This window comes from Geotrypetes seraphini, chromosome 10 (assembly GCF_902459505.1).
Source record: "Geotrypetes seraphini chromosome 10, aGeoSer1.1, whole genome shotgun sequence".
In the NCBI taxonomy this organism is placed as follows: domain Eukaryota; kingdom Metazoa; phylum Chordata; class Amphibia; order Gymnophiona; family Dermophiidae; genus Geotrypetes; species Geotrypetes seraphini.
In genome coordinates this window covers 131460842-131481904 of record NC_047093.1, presented here as the reverse complement: position 1 = coordinate 131481904, position 21063 = coordinate 131460842, and the positions used below count along the sequence as shown (strand labels likewise).

The 21063-nt window shown below is 44.9% G+C and overlaps 1 protein-coding gene across 3 annotated transcripts; it reads right to left on the bottom strand.

Moving 5' to 3' along the window:
- Positions 1-409: 409 nt before the first annotated feature.
- On the bottom strand, positions 410-20769 carry LOC117367658 (ARL14 effector protein-like). 3 transcript variants are annotated; one of them, XM_033960441.1, is made up of 3 exons: positions 20626-20769; positions 2279-2316; positions 410-1653 (listed from the first exon to the last, which is right to left on the bottom strand). In XM_033960441.1, exon 3 carries the CDS (start codon positions 1637-1639, stop codon positions 551-553), a length of 1089 nt encoding a protein of 362 aa, XP_033816332.1. In that variant the 5' UTR covers positions 1640-1653; positions 2279-2316; positions 20626-20769; the 3' UTR covers positions 410-550. The 3 variants fall into 3 exon arrangements, with proteins under 3 accessions (XP_033816332.1, XP_033816331.1, XP_033816330.1); XM_033960440.1 differs by lacking the exon at positions 20626-20769 and adding an exon at positions 4340-4534; XM_033960439.1 differs by lacking the exons at positions 2279-2316; positions 20626-20769 and adding an exon at positions 4340-4534.
- Positions 20770-21063: the final 294 nt, after the last annotated feature.

Genomic DNA, 21063 nt, shown 5'->3' with positions numbered 1-21063 from the left:
CGGAGGAAGTGGGGGAACTAACCCGCCCGCACAACCGTCCACCAATCACCTACCAGCTCTCTCCCCAAAGGGGAAGGGAGAAGGCGAGAGCAACACCGACTCACACACTTCAGATTCAATCCGTGCCACGCATAACCCCACCCCGAAGCAACAGCAGCCAATCTGTGGGCACCAAATCGGGAAGGCCAATTTTTTTTTAAAAGGGAATGAATTCGAATCGATTCACCCGAAGTGAATCGGTGAACTGATTCGAATCGTGAATCAGGCAGCAGTAGTGTGAATCCACTGCTTAAATTCAATGATATCATCTGGATCATGTTCACCAAAGAACTCAGTAAAATATTCCTCCAGAGGGATCTGCCTAGGACATATTTCACACCGCTGCAACATGCAGTTTTTTTTTGTTTATATCACATACAGTTTTATTTAGAAGCACCTTGTAGTCATCTGGAACTGCAATTGCTGAAAGCATAAGTTTCACATTCTGGTGGATTGTGCAGACACAGACTGAATGAGTCCCCGATGAACTGACTGTGACACACCACTTTGGTCAAAGCTCACAGAACTTTGAGAACCTAATTTCAGGCCCATGCTGACTGCAATAGGTGGTGTACAGTTCCTTCAGATTGCATAATAACAATCTTTTCTGCTTTTGCACTTTTTCACCACTGATCCAAACAGAGACATAATCTTTTTCGCCTGGGCATATTCTAGAGATTTCATTGTCTTCATAAAAATCCAGGACTTTCTGTGTAATCTGCTGAGCAAGCACTTTTCCTCTCTTTGTTACTGGAACAGCAAGAATGCCATCCTGCTGTTTTAGCTTCCTGGCCTTTTTAACCATTCTTGTTGAAACACCAAATTCTAAAGCAGTTTTCTCAACAGTCCAGCTGTGTGGAGCAAGAGTGAGAATTTGTATTTTCTCCCTATTACTAGATAGTTCCAGTTTCTGCTTCAGTTCAGTCAATAGAAGATCACAGTCAGAACACCTTTTACATTGGCCACTTTCTGGTTCTGCTTTGATATTAGCTGGAGTTAAGTCATCAATAACTGCAATTTGGTCTGCAATTGCATTAGGGGCTTCAGAGAGTTTGTGTTTAGCATAACTTAAGGAATTTTGCTTGCTAATCCGTTGAATCTTTAGAGGAGAGATTACTAGTGGTGAAAAGCTGGCACTGAGGTTTTCAGATGCATTGGTAGGGTCATCACTGTCAGAATCAGACTTAGGGCTACTTGGATCTTGCAGTTTGACACACAAGTCTTGCCTGCATCTTGGGGAAAGCTTTTGGCCTGGTTTAAATTCGTGTTTTGTGATAGCTTTTAAATCAGCTGTAGGAAGATCAATTGGGTGTAGACCTTTGATATTGCTGTGATTCTGTTTTCTGAGCAGATTACAGCAGTTTTTCTGTAGAAATTCAAACTTCGTCAGAATCAAGGCTTCATGATGAGTACAGATATTAGATTCCACGGACAAAGTAGAAAGTCCAGAACGTCTTTTAATTAATTCTTGGTCAGGCAAAGAGAAATCAGAAATAAGCTTCAAGCAGCTTTCTCCAGAATAGAAGGTAGATGATTTCTGGCACTCAGAACTATCATAGATTCCAATATTGCAGGGCTCTAGCTTATTATTAGTCTCCATAAGATAAGAATCACCTAAAAATACAGAATAAAAGTAAGGTGAAAAATATCAGTGTAAGAACACAATGAAAACAGAGCAAAGCAAGTTGTATATGTCAGCAAGTGCAGAGTAAGTTTCCAAAATCCACACAGGCATAGCCTAGTTAACAAGGGAAAGAACCAGATGCTGCACAGAAAGAATAGATGAAAAGCAACACGCCAAAGGAAAGCTTTGTCAAATAATGAAGTCATATGGTGTTATAAGGTCATAATGAACCTTAAAGTCAGTCTTGTTCATACAGCCACTGTGCTGTGATAGTTGCAAGTCAGAACAAGTCCAGAAAAGCTGCATGTATCAGACATACTACTACAGCTATGCGTACATTCTTGTGAATCACATGATTATGCATTTGGGCTTGCACGCAGTAAGTAGTTAGTGCAAGCCAGTGCATGTTTTAACTGTCATCTTGCAAAAGTACACAGTAAGTTTGTCAAACGCTGAGCATAGTATGAGACGAATACTTGTGGCTGGCAAAGCTTGGTTATAAGTTTTCAGATCAATATAGTTCCACTGCACATTCACAATGAAGTGCCATTGACCCTTCAACATAACATGTTTACGCAAGCAAGTAATGCTTATCTTTAAACCATCAATTCTCACCAAAGAAAGGTCAGGTCCAAGATGAAACAGCATAGCTTCTGTAGCAAAAAAAAAAAAAAAAATGCTCTTTCAAATGATATAAAAAAACAAACAAACTCCACATTAGAGATATTTGAATCTGAAAAACTGTGAAAATTTGCATAAATGCATAAAGCCCTATTTTTTTGGATGGTCATATCTTCAGCTTCACTTGACTAAAAGCTCATACTGCAAATCTTGGAAGTACTTCATAGTACATGTCTGCTGGTAAAGTTGTACCCTCAGCTGACTTACCTACCAGCAGCAATATGGAGCCAAACAGTGCCAAAAATTTTCATTTGTGAATTAAGCAAAGTTGGCGTTTTAGGTCACACGAGGCATGGGAGTGGATCGATTGCTTTTGTTCAACCACCCCTAGCTCCTGACCAAATTGAGATAGACCCGAAAAATTTTGCAGTTTAATTTGAGACACTAGACAACACCCCTGTAAAATTTGGTTGGATTTCAAGGGGGTCAAGCGTGGGCGGTTTTCAGTATTGGTCAACTTGACATGGAATGACCCTCTATAAGATGCACTTTGTCCACCCCCAAAAACGGGCAGGAAATAAGGGTACATCTTATGGAGAAAATACCCCCCGTAGGCAGCCCCCTGGTACCTTTCTTGAAGTTCATTGGTGCTTTCCCTGCTCATGCCTGTCTCCCTCGCCGGACAGCTCTTCATCAGTTTGGGCTGAGTGGCGCAGAAGACAGGCGCATGCTGTTCGCATTCCTGCCTGGTCTGGCGCCGCTCCCCGATTGGCTGCAGTCAGTTCTCGCGAGCGGCGCCAGACCCAGCAGGAACATGAACAGCACGCGTCTGCCTTCTGCGCCGCTCTGCCCGAACAGAAGAGCCATCCGATGAGGGAGATAGGCAAGAGCAGGGAAAGCTCCAATGGACTTCAAAAAAAGGTATCGGGGGGGGGGCTGCCTGTGCTGCCTCCGGGGGGGGGGTGTGTGCCTGCCTCTGCTGCCTACAAGGGGGGTGCCTACGCTGCGTAAGGGTTTTTCACTCTATAAGACCTTGTCCCGGCCTACCACTAGACCACCAGAGGGGGGTATAGGGCAGGGTGGTGCGAATTATTTTTCTTGGGTTTTCCTCCTCTACAGGTGGGTGCATCTTATGGTCAGGTGCATCTAACAGAGCAAAAAATATGGCCTACACTAGAATAGATGACATGTATATCGTGTACATAAGAGTCTGTCAATGTTATGAGCATCTACTTGCGTAAGGATACAACTACCCAGACAAGAATCATTGTTTGACGTGAAAACCAACAGTATGTAATTTTAGTTTTTATGTAGTAGTTATCCTAACTTGAGCAACAAAGCAATCAAGGCTTTGTTGCCGTTTGGATCTTCTTATCTTTGTGGACTTGGATTTTCAACTCTGACAGAAATTAAATTAAAAAAAAAAGAGAACTGCAGATGGTGGATGGTGAAATGCCTGTTTGCTTGTCGACTATCGAGCTGCATTTTGATTTAATTTGCACACAAAAACAAGCACATCCATCACATTGAATAGCACTTTTATTCTATCTACTTTAAACCCCTTTTTATGAAACTGCAATAGTAGTTTCTAGTGCGGAGAGCCGCGCCGAATGGCCCGCGCTGCTCTCATAGGAACTCTGGCTGAAAGGTGGGAATGAAAGGGAGGGGGGAGGGGTGGTGTGGTAAGAAACTTTAACCTGCCAGAAGTGGTAGTCCCCTTCCCCATCTGCCTTATCACTCCCTCTGTAATTCCCTACCTGAACAGAGTGTGTAGATTCAGCCTTTTTGTCCTGGCTGCAAAAATGCATCAGTGGTAAGACCTGATCCTCAAAGACCAGACACAGGCCTCAAAGACCAGACACAGACCTCTTCCTATTCTCATAAATCCCTGGGGCCAGATCCCCCAAGGACAGAATGCTGCAATCTACCTCCAACAGGTTAAAATCTAATACCAATAATCAAAAGAGACCAACAAGGAAAGAGAAGGGAAGATTTTCCTTTTAGTAGTAATATACTGGCAGCCTGTGTGTAAGAGGAGAAACAAGAATTTCTTACCAGACACGTCCTTCCTGTTTCCCTCTGAATTCTGCAGCTGCTGGGATGGATTCAGGTTGGAGATTTCCTTCTTCCTGGAAAGATGAGTAAAACTCATCTGATTCCTCAGATATATTCCCTCCTCTCCAGGAAGGGAACTGGGTCTGAGATTTCCAGTTGCAGGACACTGAAAGTTTCAGTTTCTCTTCTGCAGCTCTGGGGGATGTAGAGAAAGCAACTGAGCATGTGCGGAGCTCTTCGCACACCCTCTCTACTGTGAGGTCATCATAGAATATCCCACCTCCTTAAGGTGGTTCTGTAGACACAGCGCAGCAGGTCCCACCCAACAAGTATCTGCTATTTCTACAGCTCCACCTTAAGGAGGTGGGATGATCCAAGATCACCTCAGCAAGGGGAAAGGTTGAAGAGCTCTGAGCATGCTCAGTTGCTTTCTCTACTTCCCCAGATCTGCAAAGAAACAGACAAGATTCAGAAGTGGAAGCAGAAACTTTCTCTGTGCTACAACTAGAAATCCCTGCAAGCCCCAGTCTCTTTTCTGCAGATGGGACTTTATCTGAGACCCTCATCATCAGCCCAGCCTCCTCCTGTTTTACTCATCTTTCCAGGAAGAGGGAAATCTCCAGCCTGAATCCCTCCCAGCATTTGCAGAATTCAGAGGGAAACAGGAGGGAAATGTCTGCCCTGGGTTGTGATCAGGTAATTCAAAGAAAGTATTTAGTCTAATAAAAAGGTGTTGTCTTATTTTCTTTGCTTTGATTTCTATGTCTATTGCCTTGTATCAAGTAAGAAATTCTTCTCTCTACTCTTGTAAAAGGAAAACCTTTCCCTGTGCATCTCTTCCAGCCTTCCCTTCTCTTTTCTTGTTCATCTGTTTTGGAGGGAAGACTAACCTGTTGAAGGTAGATTACAGTAGTTTATGAGATCGGAAGAGGGAAGGAGAGCTGCATGGTCCCTTTAATAGGGTCCACTAGAGTGCATTTATGCAGCTGAGGATGTGGGATTTCCTGCTGCCTTACTGCTTGTAAAGACCTACCATATATGCTAATGTAGCCTGGAGGTAAATTCATACCCCAAGGGATGTGAGATTTGGTGCATGAATCTCCCCAACCTAAGTAAAGAACATCAGCAATCTCTATTTTAGGGCTGCCTATGTGTTAAATGTGGTTAGAACAATGTGAATTGGATAACAGCAGCAGTCTGGACTGGAGTTCCTGCCTGTTAGTATAGGTTAATGAAGCCTGATATGCACTGTTACTGAACAGGAAACAGCTTGCAAAAAGGCAGTTGTAAACTCAGACCAGGATTCTCAAAAACCTGCATTAAAAAGCGACGGTCTGCTAATGCAGCCGTTTTGATACCGAATCTAAAAACCCGAGACATTCTTTAAAAAAACTGCACATGCAAATGAGGTTGGCGGATCGCAGCGAAGATTCGCTAAATTTGCATGTGGCCATCGCTGGTGATAGCAATGGGCACATGTGCAGAAAAACGCTGACAGCTGTAAAAACAAAACACACAACAACAGCGGGAGAGAGGCCCATACTCTCCCGCTGCCCTAAAATCCTGGCCACAATCCCCCTGCAACAGGAGAGATGCCCACTCTCTCCTGCTGCAATAAACTCTGCTACTGCGTTGTCTAAAATGGGAATTCCCCTCCCGGGTGCATCTGGGCCTGAGGCTCTGATTAGCCCAGGTTGTTTAAGGCCCCTCCTATGAATGCATCGGGAAGGGTCCTAAGGCTCTGATTAGCCCAGACATACCATAGGAGGGGCCTTAGGCATCTAGGCCAAACAGAGCCTTAGGACCCTTGCCAATGCATCCAGGTAGGGGCCTGAGGCTCTGATTGGCCCGAGTTGTTTAAGGCCCCTTCCATATGAGGGGCCTTAAACAACCTGGGCCAATCAGAGCCTCAGGCCCCTCCCTGGCACATCCCAAGATGCACCTATGAGGGGAATTCCTATTTTAGACGACGCAGCAACAGCTGGGAGGAGGGTGTTCACATCCCTCTGGCTCATCTATTGAGGTAAGGGGGAGGGAGGCGGCGGAGAGGGGGGGTCACTACTAAGTGGGGGAGCGGTTGGGTCAGGTCGTGGCATGGTTTAGTGCAGCAGGAGTGGGCATCTCCTGCTGCAGGGATGGGGAGAGGCGGTCGGATCACGGCAGGATTTAGTGCAGCAGGAGAGAGTGGGCATGTGCTAAGGCCACTTACCAAGTTTTTATCTTGGATCATCAGGTTTTCATATTTAGCCATTCCCACTCTATTCCTTCGCTACCTTTTATGTTGTATGGGAATTGTATGGTTTTCTGCTTTTTTTGTAGAATGCAGTAGCAGTTCCATAACAGAGCTTTTTGTAGCTCTTCAGGAAAGTTGTTATCTATCTCAGTATTAAAATGATCATGGTATTGTTAAAATTAAATTTCTGATGATGATCAGTACAGCAGCACCCTTCTTTTTTTTTTTTTTTTCCTCTCTCTTCTGATGGCTCAAGTGACTCAACATGGCATTAGTGAAATGGATGGAAACATTTTCAGAACTACCCATATTTCATGAAGGAATCCACACTGGGAAAAAATTGTATACATGTTCTGGATGTTGTAAAAGTGTCATTAACAATGGTAGCTTCAGTAAAAATGAAAGAATTCACACTGTAGAGAAACCATATACCTGCTCTGAATGTTGTAAAGGCTTCAATAGTAAGGATTGCCTCAGAGCTCATGAAAAAAATCCACACTAGAGAAAAACCATATACATGTTCTGAATGCGGTAAAGGCTTCAATACTAAAGTTAAAGTCAGAACTCATCAAAGAATCCACAATGGAGAAAAATCATATAAATGTTCTGAATGTGATAAGACCTTCAATTACATAAGTTCTCTCAGAACTTATGAAAGAATCCACACAGGAGAAAACTATATAAATGTCCTGAATGTGGTAAAGGCTTCAATACTAAAGATAATCTCGGAACTCATGAAAGAATCCACACTGGGGAGAAACCCTATAAATGTTCTGAATGTGATAAGAGCTTCAATCACATAAGTACTCTAAGAACTCATGAAAGAATCCATACTGGAGAAAAGCTATTTAATGTTCATAAGAACATAAGCAGTGCCTCCGCCGGGTCAGACCATAGGTCCATCCTGCCCGGCAGTCCGCTCCCGCGGCGGCCCAAACAGGTCACGACCTGTCTGAATCACCAGAAGGGGCTCCCTTGCCACCTTGGTTTCTCATTGAAGTCCTATCTTCCCATCGAAGTCCTAACCCTCCGGTCTTGCACATGCACGACCTGGTTGGGTTTCTATACTTGTGTTACATCCCAGCTCCTCCCTCAGTATCCCACGATCCCTTTATCCCTCAGGAATCCGTCCAATCCCTGTTTGAATCCCTGTACCGTACTCTGCCTGATCACTTCCTCCGGTAGCGCATTCCAAGTGTCCACGACCCTTTGGGTGAAAAAAAACTTCCTTGCATTTGTTTTCAACCTATCTCCCTTCAGTTTCTCCGAATGCCCCCTCGTACTTGTTGTCCCCTTCAGTCTGAAGAATCTGTCCCTATCCACCCTCTCTATGCCCCTCATGATCTTGAAGGTCTCTATCATATCTCCCCTGAGCCTCCTTTTTTCCAGAGAGAAGAGCCCCAGCCTATCCAACCTCTCGGCGTATGGGCAGTGTTCCAGCCCTTTTACCAGTTTCGTTGCTCTCCTTTGGACTCTCTCAAGTACCGCCATGTCCTTCTTGAGGTGCGGCGACCAATACTAAACGCAGTATTCCAGATGTGGACGCACCATCGCTCGATACAATGGCATGATGACTTCCCGCGTCCTGGTTGTTATGCCCCTCTTTATGATGCCCAGCATCCTGTTGGCTTTTTTCGAGGCTGCTGTGCACTGTGCAGATGGCTTCAGTGATGCATCCATCAGCACACCCAAGTCTCTCTCAAGTCTGCTGTCTCCCAACAATGAATTTGTAGTTGAACAACGGGTTCTTTTTCCTTATATGCATGACCTTGCATTTTTCCACGTTAAAGCGCATTTGCCATTTGTTTGCCCAGTCTTCCAGCTTGTCCAGGTCCCTTTGCAGGTCCTCACACTCCTCCCTGGACCTAACTCTGCCGCACAGTTTGGTATCATCTGCAAATTTTATAACCTCGCACTTTGCCTCCTTTTCCAGGTCATTGATAAATATGTTGAAGAGTAACGGCCCCAGCACCGATCCCTGTGGCACACCGCTTGTGACTCCCCGCCAGTCAGAATATTGGCCCTTCACTCCGACCCTCTGCAGTCTGCTTGATCCATCTGTGCACATCCCCTCCCACCCCGTGGTTCCACAGCTTCCTAAGCAGCCTTTCATGTGGCACCTTGTCGAAAGCCTTTTGAAAATTGAGGTAAATGATGTCTATGGGTTCCCCATTGTCCACCCGACTGCTTATTCCCTCAAAGAAGTACAGAAGGTTCGTTAGGCACGACCTTCCCTTACAGAATCCGTGCTGGCTTGTTCTCAGTAGGCCATTCCTCTCGATGTGCTCGCAAATGCCGTCCTTGATCATAGCTTCCACCATCTTCCCTATAATTGAAGTCAGGCTCACCGGCCTGTAGTTCCCGGGGTCACCCCTCGATCCCTTCTTGAAGAAAGGTGTGACATTCGCCAATTTCCAGTCCTCTGGTACCTCACCAGTTTTCAAGGATAGGTTGCAAACATGCTGGATTGTGCCCGCTATTTCTTGTCTTAGTTCCTTCAAAACCCTTGGGTGGATCCTGTCCGGGCCCGGTGATTTACCGCATTTTAACCTATCTGTTTGAGGACATCCTCCTTACTTACCTCTATGTGCTCCAATTTTTCGGCCTGTTCCCCACTCATGAGCTCCTCTGAGTCCGTGATAAATGATTCAATAGTGATGATATGAAGGCTGCCAATCAGGTGGAGATGGCTTCGTCCAAGGCAAGACAAATGATGGGCTGCATCCGTAGGGGTTTTGTCAGCAGAAAACCTGAAGTCATAATGCCGTTGTACAGATCCATGGTGAGACCTCATCTGGAGTATTGTGTTCAATTCTGGAGACCGCACTACCGGAAAGATGTGTTGAGAATGGAGTCGGTTCAACGAATGGCTACCAGGATGGTCTTGGGGCTCAGGGAACTCACGTACGAAGAAAGGCTAAAAAAACTGCGGATGTACTCGCTGGAAGAACGGCGAGAGAGGGGAGACATGATTGAGACCTTTAAGTATATTACGGGACGTATAGAGGTCAAAGATGCTATCTTCTGTCTTACAGGGCCCTCGGTTACAAGAGGGCACTCGCTGAAAGTCAGGGGAGGGAAATTTTACGGTGATACCAGGAAGTACTTCTTCACCGAAAGGGTAATCGATCATTGGAACGAGCTACCTCAGCAGGTGATTGAAGCCAACAACGTGTCAGATTTTAAGGGAAAATGGGATATTCACGTGGGATCTCTAGGGGAATAAACGTTAGGGAGTGGGTCATTGGTGTGGGCAGACTTGATGGGCTAAGGCCCTTTTCTGCCGTCAATTTTCTATGTTTCTAATGTCTGTGATAAATGCTTCAATTATGCAAGTAACTTTAGAATTCATGAAAGAATCCACTCTGGGAAGAAAAACATATAAATGTTCTGAATGTGATAAAAACTTCAATCAAAAAGGTAATCTCAGAACTCATGAAAGAATCCATAGTAGAAACAAACGATGGGCTCCTTTTACAAAGGTGCATTAGGGCTTTAAAGCGTGGAATAGCGCGCACTAAAATGCCACGCACGCTAGCTGCTACCGCCTCCTCTTGAGCAGGCAGTAGTTTTTTGGCTAGCACACGCTAATCCGGTGCATGTGCTAAAAACGCTAGTGCACCTTTGTAAAAGGAGCCCAATATAAATGTTCTAAAAGTGATATATCGTTTAATCATACAAACAGTTGTAGAATTCATGGAAGAATCCACTCTGGAGAAAAATCATAAAATGTTCCCAATGCGATAAAAGTTTCAATTGAAAACATAATCTCAGAACTCATGAAAGAATCTACCCTAGAGAAACTCCATATAAATTTTCTGAATGTGGTAAAGGCTTCATTACTAAAAAAAAATAAACTTAAAACTCATGAAAGAATCCACACCGGAGAGTAACTATATCAATGTGAATGTGATAAAAGCTTTGATCAGAAAATCTTAGATGTCATAAAAGAATGCAAAGTGGAGAAAAACCATATAAAATCATGAAAGGCATAGAGAGGGTGGATAGGGACAGATTCTTCAGACTAGCGGGGACAACAAAAACAAGAGGTCACTCAGAAAAACTGAGAGGGGACAGATTCAAAACGAATGCAAGGGAGTTTTTCTTCACTCAGAGGGTGGTGGACACCTGGAACACGCTTCCAAAGGAGGTAATAGGACAGAGTACAATACTGGGTTTCAAAAAGGGACTGGATGACTTCCTGAAAGAGAAGGGGATTACAGGGTATAGATAGAAGGTTACACTACAGGACAAAAGCAAAAAGCATATGTGAGTTTTAGGGTAGGAGCACTATCAGGTCCTGGACCTGAGGGGCCGCCGCGTGAGCGGACTGCCGGGCACGATGGACCTCCGGTCTGACCCGACAGAGGCAAGTCTTATGTTCTTATGTTCATGAAAGGCATAGAGAGGGTGGATAGGGACAGATTCTTCAGACTAGCGGGGACAACAAAAACAAGAGGTCACTCAGAAAAACTGAGAGGGGACAGATTCAAAACGAATGCAAGGGAGTTTTTCTTCACTCAGAGGGTGGTGGACACCTGGAACACGCTTCCAAAGGAGGTAATAGGACAGAGTACAATACTGGGTTTCAAAAAGGGACTGGATGACTTCCTGAAAGAGAAGGGGATTACAGGGTATAGATAGAAGGTTACACTACAGGACAAAAGCAAAAAGCATATGTGAGTTTTAGGGTAGGAGCACTATCAGGTCCTGGACCTGAGGGGCCGCCGCGTGAGCGGACTGCCGGGCACGATGGACCTCCGGTCTGACCCGACAGAGGCAAGTCTTATGTTCTTATGTTCATATAAAACACCATATAAATTTTCTGTTAGTGATCTGTAAGATTAGAGCAGTGGTGTACCTAGCATATGTTAGGATAAACACTTTCAAAAGGAGTGTGGTAAAGTCCAATAAAGTAAATCAGACAGACACAAGCATAGACCAAATCACTTCAATATGAAGGAAAAAGCCTCAGAAAAGGCCCTCCCACCTCACCAAAACGGCTTAAAGAGGCGGTCGAGCGGTCACCTCACTGGCAAAAAACCTTCAGTTTATTATGTTCATGTCTTATGCTGTGCTGTATAATGCCAATGAACTTATCCTGCTGATCGGTACACCAATGGTGGCCAGCGTTTCACATTCTCATGCTGCCGATCAGACTCTACAACACATGGTGTACCGATCAGCAGGATAAGTGGATTTTATTCCTCTATCTTTAATGTTCATTGGCATTATACAGCACAGCATAAGACATGAACATAAACTGAAGGTTTTTTTTGCCAGTGAGGTGACCGCTCGACCGCCTCTTTAAGCCGTTTTGGTGAGGTGGGAGGGCCTTTTCTGAGGCTTTTTCCTTCATATTGAAGTGATTTGGTCTATGCTGTGTCTGTCTGATTTACTTTATTGCACTTTACCACACTCCTTTTGAAAGTGTTTATCCTACCATACATTGAGTTTTCATGATATCTGGGTTTTTCCAGCTATAGTACCTAGCATATGTGACACCCGGGGCCCATCATTTTTTTGACACCCCTCCCCCCATCTGTATGAAAAACATTATTTTTTTAGTAACAATCCACACGTCACACAAGAGAGTACCTAGGAAAAGGCAGCATCTCACATACTGCAGTGAGCAGTACAACATCAATACACCCATTGTAAAACTAAACAAGCCAGACTAGTACAGATCAATCCTGCACAGTCAATCCTAACAGAAAACCATGTCTTTCAAACACACTTTCTCCTAGTATGGAACATGTCATCACAAACTAACCCCTCCCCCTTTTACAAAACTGTAGTGTGGATTTTAGCTTGGGTGGTAACAGTTCAGACGCTCATAGAATTCTGAGCATCAGAGCTGCTATCGCAACGTCTGGCACTAAAAAACGCTCTACAGTTTTGTAAAAGGGGGATAAAATAGCAATATATAGACAAAGGTTAAATTGAACCACCAAGAAGCTGAACTCTGCATACAATGCAACACCACAGAAACAGTGACACGTCTCCTAAACCAAAAAATAAATAGAAAATTTTTTTCTACCTTGTCTTCTCTGGTTTCTGCTTTCCTCATCTTCTTGTTACTCTCTTCCTTCCATCCACTGTCTGCCCTCTTTCTGCCACTTCTATATGGCATCTTCTCTCCTTCTATGCCTCTTCCAGAAACTGTATGCCTCCCCCTTCCATCTCTCCCTTCACCCCAATTGGTCTGGCATCTCTCTTGTCTCCTTCCCTCTCTCAAACCTCTCCTCTGCAATCCTTTTTTTCCCTCATTTCCTTTTCAATTAATTTTCTGCATCTCGATGTAGGGACATTGGATCTTCTGCTGTTCTATTGTCCCTTGATACTTAAGATTTTGGAGATCCATTTGGGGTCAAGCGAATAATTTATTGGAAAATCCAGTGTCATTGACATACAATACCGTGCTATTTGGAACGTCAATGAGTGTTAAAAACCAAATATCTTCTCTTAATAATAAACTTCTCTTTATAATGACAGGGGTTGCCATACAACTTATTATGAAAAACTGGAAAAATTGGGATCGGTTAAATTATAATTTCTCATGAAACTCTTTATGCCACATTTTTAAAATGGAGTGTGTGATAGCCATACAGCAAGGGCATTATAGGAAATTTAAGGATGTTTGGGAGCCATTAACAAAATTCTATAAGGAATGATTAATATTTATTCCCTTTGAATATACACGTCCAAGGTGGGTGGGGGATACTTTGATTTACTTATGGTCAAGGGCAACTGTCATGTATATACTGGGAGGGGGGGTTGATATACATATTTGATATGAAATATAATTTGATGAAATATTAAGTGTTGTTAAAGTGTAAAATGTTTCTTTATTATGTTGCACTTATTGTTAGTTTTGAACTGAATAAAGATTAAAAAAAAAAAAAAGAAGCTTCCAAGCCTGCCTCAGCTCAGTTGGAGGATACTTCAAAGTGTCAATCGAAGCCTAGGTCATGGATCCCTGCTTGACACATGCAGCATCAGATAATTTTTCTTATCACACACCTGAGCTATGTCCCTATACATGTGTCAGAGATGGTTAACTTCATATGGTGCTTTTCCATCTCTTATTAAGAGTTTACTGTCTAAGAAACATGTTCTACTTAAATAACCAACGACCCCTTTTATCAAGCTGCGCTACAGGATTTTAGCGTGGGCCAATGAGGTAAGTGCTTCTAGGCTCATGGGAATTCTGTGAGTGTCGGAGCATTTACTGCGTCAGCCCGCGCTAAAAACCTCTAGTGCAGCTTGCTAAAAGGGGCTGTGAATTTGAAGACACATTTTATAACTGGTTTTTATTTTATTTTGACTTTATTTAGTAATTCCTGGAATGATTACTTCTAATGTGTAATCTACCCTGAACTAGTTTTGGTGTTGGTGGAATAGAAATACTGGATAATGTAATGAGATTTTAATCAGCCGTTGTCTGCTAATCAATAATAGCGATGAGCTATATTTTGTAATCCAAAAAGGAGCCGCTGAACAGTTCAATAAAGTTTATTAATCATCAACCTTTGATTTAACAATGTGTTTGTATTGTCCTACCATGCAAGTGTGTTAGAAAAAGCCCAACATGTTTCAGCAGCTGACTGTCTGCATCAGAGACACATTAGGTTCTTATAATTAGGACAATTGCCACATCTAAAATAACAGATCAGGTTAAGTACAAATAATGGAATGTATAATTATAAATAATATGGTCTTAATGGCTCAAATTCATATTTAGAGTGTACATACAAAGCAAAGCACTGTGTTAAAAACATGCAAAATAACTCAATCGAAGAAGGAAAGGAAGAGGCTATTACCTTACAATAGGTCTTTCAAAGTAGAGAATGGCAAGGTGACAAAATTCATCACCGTTCCCGTCCCCGCGGATAACCGCAGGAAAAGCACAGTTACTTACCGTAACAGGTGTTATCCAGGGACAGCAGGCATATATTCTCACATGTGGGTGACGTCATCTACGGAGCCCCAGCGCGGACAGCTTTTCAAGCAAACTTGATTGAAGTTTCAAGTTTGCACACTGCACCACGCATGTGCTAGCCTTCCTGCCCACTAGAGGGCGCATCTCCACCTCGTGGTCCTCAGTTCCATATCAAGCAAAGAAACCATCCCCGGGGAGGTGGGCGGGTTGTGAGAATATATGCCTGCTGTCCCTGGATAACACCTGTTACGGTAAGTAACTGTGCTTTATCCCAGGACAAGCAGGCATGATATTCTCACATGTGGGTGACCTCCAAGCCAACCAAAAAAGGGCAGGTGGGAGGATGGCAATTTAGGAAAACAGATTACGTAACACCGACTGGCCAAACCGGCCGTCGCTTCTGGACAAAGTGTCCAGACAGTAGAGAAAAACGCAGCGACCGCGCCGAAAACAGGACACAGCCGCGGCGACAGAAGGCAAATTGAAGAGCACAATTTTCCACAGGGCTTCTGGCTCCGCGGATGAAATTGAACTTAGGACCACGAGGTGGAGATGCGCCCTCTAGTGGGCAGGAAGGCTAGCACATGCGTGGTGCAGTGTGCAAACTTGAAACTTCAATCAAGTTTGCTTGAAAAGCTGTCCGCGCTGGGGCTCCGTAGATGACGTCACCCACATGTGAGAATATCATGCCTGCTTGTCCTGGGATAACCATCTTCATGTCATTCTTTAAGGAGCGAGGAAAGAATCAGAGTATAATTCGGCACAACCACTGACCCACAAGCTTTGCTTTGAAGAATGCTGGTGTAGAAGGACCAAGGTTGAAATAGACACTAGAAAATGACATAGGATTATTTCCCGCGGTTTTCCACGGGGACGGGAATGGTGATGAATTTTGTCACCGTGTCATTCTCTAATTCAAAGCACAGAGGTTGCTTGCCCTGGGCTCAAGAGGCCACTGTAAATAAGAAAAAAGAAAAGCACAGGGATTGCATCGAGTCATTCTACAAAACAGTGTTCCAAGGCAATTGAGGCGCTAAGCCTAGGAAAAAGCCAATAACACTCTTAGTGGCTGATTCTGTATAGAACGCTGGTCTCATCGAGAACTGACCTCAGCCAATCACGGAGCAGCGCAGGACCAGGCAGGAAGCACAAAGGTCGCACTCCTGCGTTGTTTACCGCTCTGCAACGAAAGGCAGCCGTCCATCAGGAGACCACGCTGGACCACCGCCAGTTAAAAAAAGGTACCAGGGGGGGCTGCTTTAAGCTTTCCAGCACCAGACACACCTAGGGGGTGCGTGTTAGGGGCCCGGTGCATCTTATAGAACGAAAAATACGGTAATTACTGAAGTACTTTCTTTTTCTTTTAGTGGGGTTAGACTTATTGATAATCTATTTCTTTGAAAGAGAGAGATTTTGTGGGTGACCAAGGGAACATGTTAGACTTGAAGAAGATGATTGCACTGGCTTTGTTGTTTTCCATACCGGAGTGGAATCAAGCCATCATTGCCGCTCCAATGTAGAAATCAAGAAAAGTACACTTTAAACAACACTTCACAATTAAGGTAACAGAAACCAACAACCCACAGGTGATACAATTTGATGTGTGCGCTTTGATAGACTGTGGGGATGTGCAAAGTTAAAGAAAGTATAGTGCTGAAGAAAAATATATGTATGTAGACACCTCCTGTTCTGTTTGGGAGCAGGTGTGGTAGTCCACCCAGGCATCCGGATTAAGGAGTTCATTTCCATTGTAAAGGGATACCTTAATCCTAGTTGTGAAGATAAGCAATGCCACACCATTTACATGACTATCAAGCAAACTTCATGGAGAGAACACATTGAGGGACAGAATCAAGACAATAGTGTAAATAACACTTTGGGCTAGATTCACTATGCCCACCGATCAAGTCCCGACCACTTAGCGACCCCTTTGCGACCCGATTTTCCTGCGACCCGATTCACTAACCTCTGTCCCGCTCATCCTCCGATCCGCGCATGCAAATGAGTGGGAACGACATGCAAATACAGGCAGGCAGTGATTCACTAAAAATGAGGCACACCCACCTGGGTTGGACAATCCCAAAACAAGCGTCTGCTGGGGGGATCGGTCGCTCACGTCTTTCCAACTGCATCTCCTGCTCTCCCCCCAACTTTCCAGCTCTGTCTGCCCCAATCCCCACCCTGCTTCTGCCCCGACTCTCCTGCTCTCTCCCCTAGACTTTCCAGCACTCTGCCCCGATCACCTTCCCTGCAGTGCGAACCTGTGGTTTTAACCCAAGGGTTAAAACTACAGGCTCGCAAAAAATTTTAAAAAAACTCTGCCAGGCTTGGAGGGCCAGCACATGCACAGACCATCTACAGATGGTCTGCGCATGCGTTGGGATCACTGGGACGCGATTCCGAAAGCCCTCATGCTTCGTGAATCAGCCCCTCGGCCATGGATCAGATCCGATCCATGGCCTTAGTGAATCTAGCCCTTTATTTGGATGGGAGATACTGGAATCAGGGATAAGAACATAAGAATTGCCACTGCTGGGTCAGACCTGCGGTCCATCGCGCCCATCGGTCCGCTCATGCGACGGCCCCCAGGTCAAAGACCTGTGCCCTAACCGAGACCAACCCTACCTGCGTTCGTTCTGGTTCAGCAAGAATTTGTCCAACCTTGTCTTGAATCCCTGGAGGGTGTTTTCCTCTATAACAGCTTCTGGAAGAGCATTCCAGCTCTCCACCACTCTGAGTGAAGAAGAACTTCCTTACGTTTGTACGGAATCTATCCCCTTTTAACTTTACAGAGTGCCCTCTCATCCTCTCTACCTTGGAGAGGGTGAACAATCTGTCTTTATATACTGAATCTAATCCCATCATTATCTTGAATGTTTCGATCATGTCCCCTCTCAATCTCCTCTTTTCAAGGGAGAATAGGCCCAGCTTCTCTAATCTCTCATTGTACGGTAGCTTGTTGCTTTAAAATTCTAGTGGAAAAAGATAAGGCAGAAAGGTAAGATCAGCATTCTCTACTGCCCCAGCACACGCCTTTCAAACCTCCCAATGATCCCAAGGTGGTAAAGGTTTTTGAAATAAAAGACTAAAGACAGACCACAGAAATAGAAACAGGTTCTAGGGATACTAATGCCTGGGTAGAATGGGTTAAATTTACAGTAGCAAGTTTGCAGAAGAGTAATTATTATGCATGTGCCTCTGAGCGACCAGTGGCTCAGGTAGTACCCTTCCCTTTGGGATGGGAAAAGAAGACCCAAGGAATGCACTGCATGAAGGCGCTGTACTAGGATCCGAATGGACGGGGAATAAGGATTGCCAGTCTCTCTCTTGAATGTTCCCCGCTATGCAACTAAATGACAGAAAGGTGCCACCTGTGCTCTCTACGGTTAGTGGGATCCACACTGCTTGCCTCTCATGGCAGGGGGTAAAGTTCACACATAATTTGGGGGAACTGACTATCTTTCACGTCACAAGCAGGGAGGAAGAGAAGAATCCTTTGGTTGTCCCAGCAGCTGCCGACACTCCTGCGCCAGATGATACAAACAAGACATGACCCGAGCATTCCGCAAAGGAACTCTCCAGAGAGTCAAAGTGTTCTGTGACTAAAAAAACTCAAATCCGGATGCCAGGGAAAAATGGCAGATTGGGCACGCGTACTGCGGAGCCATGGAGAAGAAGAGGAAGGAGGGGGCTTGTCATCCAAGCCCAATTCCTGTGAGGATTCAGCAATCAAGTGGGGGAGAGCCGCAACTTTAAAACAAGCGCACCACAGTTGGGTCTTCTCCAGGATCCAGAGTAGAGAATGACATGGTGACAAAATTCATCACCGTTCCCGTCCCCAAGGATAACCACGGGAAATAATCCCATGTCATTTTCTAATGTCTATTTCAACCTCAGTCCTTCTACACCAGCATTCTTCAAAGCAAAGCTTGAGGGTCAGTGGTTGTGGCCATTCATATTCTGATTCTTATGGGAGCCAAGGATAATGAAGCCATTGTGACATCACTGATGTGATTGGTTCTTAGGCACTGGTGGAATGAGGCATTATGACATCACAATATCTGTTCTGGATACCAGAGACTGTCATTCTGTAGTGTCTGTTTCAATCTCAGTCCTTCTACACCAGCATTCTTCAAAGCAAAGCTTGCGGGTCAGTGGTTGTGGCCATTCATACTCTGATTCTTATGTGAGCCAAGGATAATGAAGCCATTGTGACATCACTGATGTGATTGGCTCTTAGGCACTGGTGGAATGAGGCATTATGACATCACAATATCTGCTCTGGATACCAGAGACTGTCATTCTGTAGTGTCTGTTTCAACCTCAGTCCTTCTACCCCAGCATTCTTCAAAGCAAAGCTTGCGGGTCAGTGGTTGTGGCCATTCATACTCTGATTCTTATGTGAGCCAAGGATAATGAAGCCATTGTGACATCTCTGATGTGATTGGCTCTTAGGCACTGGTGGAATGAGGCATTATGACATCACAACATCTGCTCTAGATACCAGAGACTGTCATTCTATAGTGTCTGTTTCAACCTCGGTCCTTCTACACCAGCATTCTTCAAAGCAAAGCTTGCGGGTCAGTGGTTGTGGCCATTCATACTCTGATTCTTATGTGAGCCAAGGATAATGAAGCCATTGTGACATCACTGATGTGATTGGCTCTTAGGCACTGGTGGAATGAGGCATTATGACATCACAATATCTGCTTTGGATACCAGACTGTCATTCTGTAGTGTCCTTCTACACCAGCATTCTTCAAAGCAAAGCTTGCGGGTCAGTGGTTGTGGCCATTCATACTCCGATTCTTCCCTCTCTCCTTAAAGAATGACATGAAGATGGTTTCCCGCGATTATCCGCGGGGACGGGGACGGTGATGAATTTTGTCACCGTGTCATTCTCTAATCCGGAGCCCCTAAGAGATCCAGTATCCCAATCCGGATCCTCCAATCTGGGGAACAAATAACCAGCGAGGTCCAGGTCCGCTGCTGCCATGTCCTGAACAGGCTGTGAAACAGCTTGAGCGGTCTGAGAAACTGACAGCCCTGAAGAAATACAGGCACTGTGCGACGGCAGAGGGGCAACAGATGAACACCCTGCAGCCAAAATTTCATGAACTCCGAGAACACATCTGGGGCATAGAGACACCCTTAGATGACTTAGACTTGCGTTTCTTAGGCTGCGGAGAGTCCGTCTCGCGGCGGACGGACAAAGCTGCAGAAATCTAGCCCCCCCCTCCCCCCAATAAATGTGGCCACCCCAAAGGGCTAGCTGAGCGTGTAATCATCTGCTTCTGTGAAGTTTCAAGTTTATTTAGATTTAATGGTTCGCCTAATAAATTCTAAGCGAATTACATAACAGTTTAATAGGGATAAAACAATTAATTAAATAAAAAATATTAAAAGAAAAAACAAAAAGAGACAGGGTTAATACAGACTAACAGTTTGGACAAGACTGGAATAATGGGAAAGAACATAAGGGAAAGAAAGTTACAAATTTGTTGAATTCCCAATGGGAAGAGAAGAAGATAGTAAAGGATGGGAAAAAACACTAAGGATGGGGTTTTAAAAAAGTAAAAACTTTTCTCTTTTATTATTTTAAATTGTCAAGGAAAAAGTTCCTTTTTAAAGATTGAAAGAGGCTTTAAAGAGAAATGTTTTTAAGTTAGTTTTAAATAGGGAGAGGTCTTTGATATTTCTAATATATAAAGGGAGAGTATTCCAAATGATGAATTCTAATAATGAAGGGGGGGCTGAACCAGTCGTTACCTTCCAGCCACCCACCCCGGACCGCGCCACGCTGCACGTGGCGCAAAACGCTCTACACGCAGAAATTTTTGCCCAAAATGTGGCATAAATCCACACAAGGAGACCCTAAGGACTCCATTCCGGCAGTTTTCCTGGCAAAAGTTTGAATTTTACAGAGGCAGGGGAAAGTTGAAAAACGGCTCATTAACAATTCAAAATGGCCGACGGACCCGAATGACTTCAAAATCGCGCCCAAAAAAACCCCCACATTTGTGAAACTTAAAAAAATTACAAAAATAATAAATGTCAGGTGGGGGAACATAGAGGAACATTAGGAAACCTTCAAACCCCCCTCGAAATTACTTTTTAAGAGATCGATTTTGGAGCTTCTCAGCCAGTAGCGTACTAAGGGGGGGACGGTCCGGTCCACCCCGCCCCGGGTGCCAACCCTGAGGGGGTGCTCCCGGCCTTGCCGTTCAGTCCCCCCCCACCCCCGAAGGACCGCTCGCCTCCCTGCACCACCTATGAAGCAGCCCGCAGCTGGATTGCGATGTCGGCGATCCCTGAGCTGCTTCCTGCGCCGCGGTCCCGCCCCCCCTCCTCTGACGCTAGAGAAGGGGCGGGACCGCGGAGGAGGAAGCAGCTCCGAAGCGGCTGCTTCAGATGGTGCAGGGAAGCCAGGGGGGGCGAGCGGTCCTTCGGGGTGGGGCGGGCAGGCAGGCCTTCAAGGGGGGGGAGGGAGGGGTGACAGGCAGGCCTTCAAGAGGGGGGACAGACAGGCCTTCAAAGGGGGGACAGGCC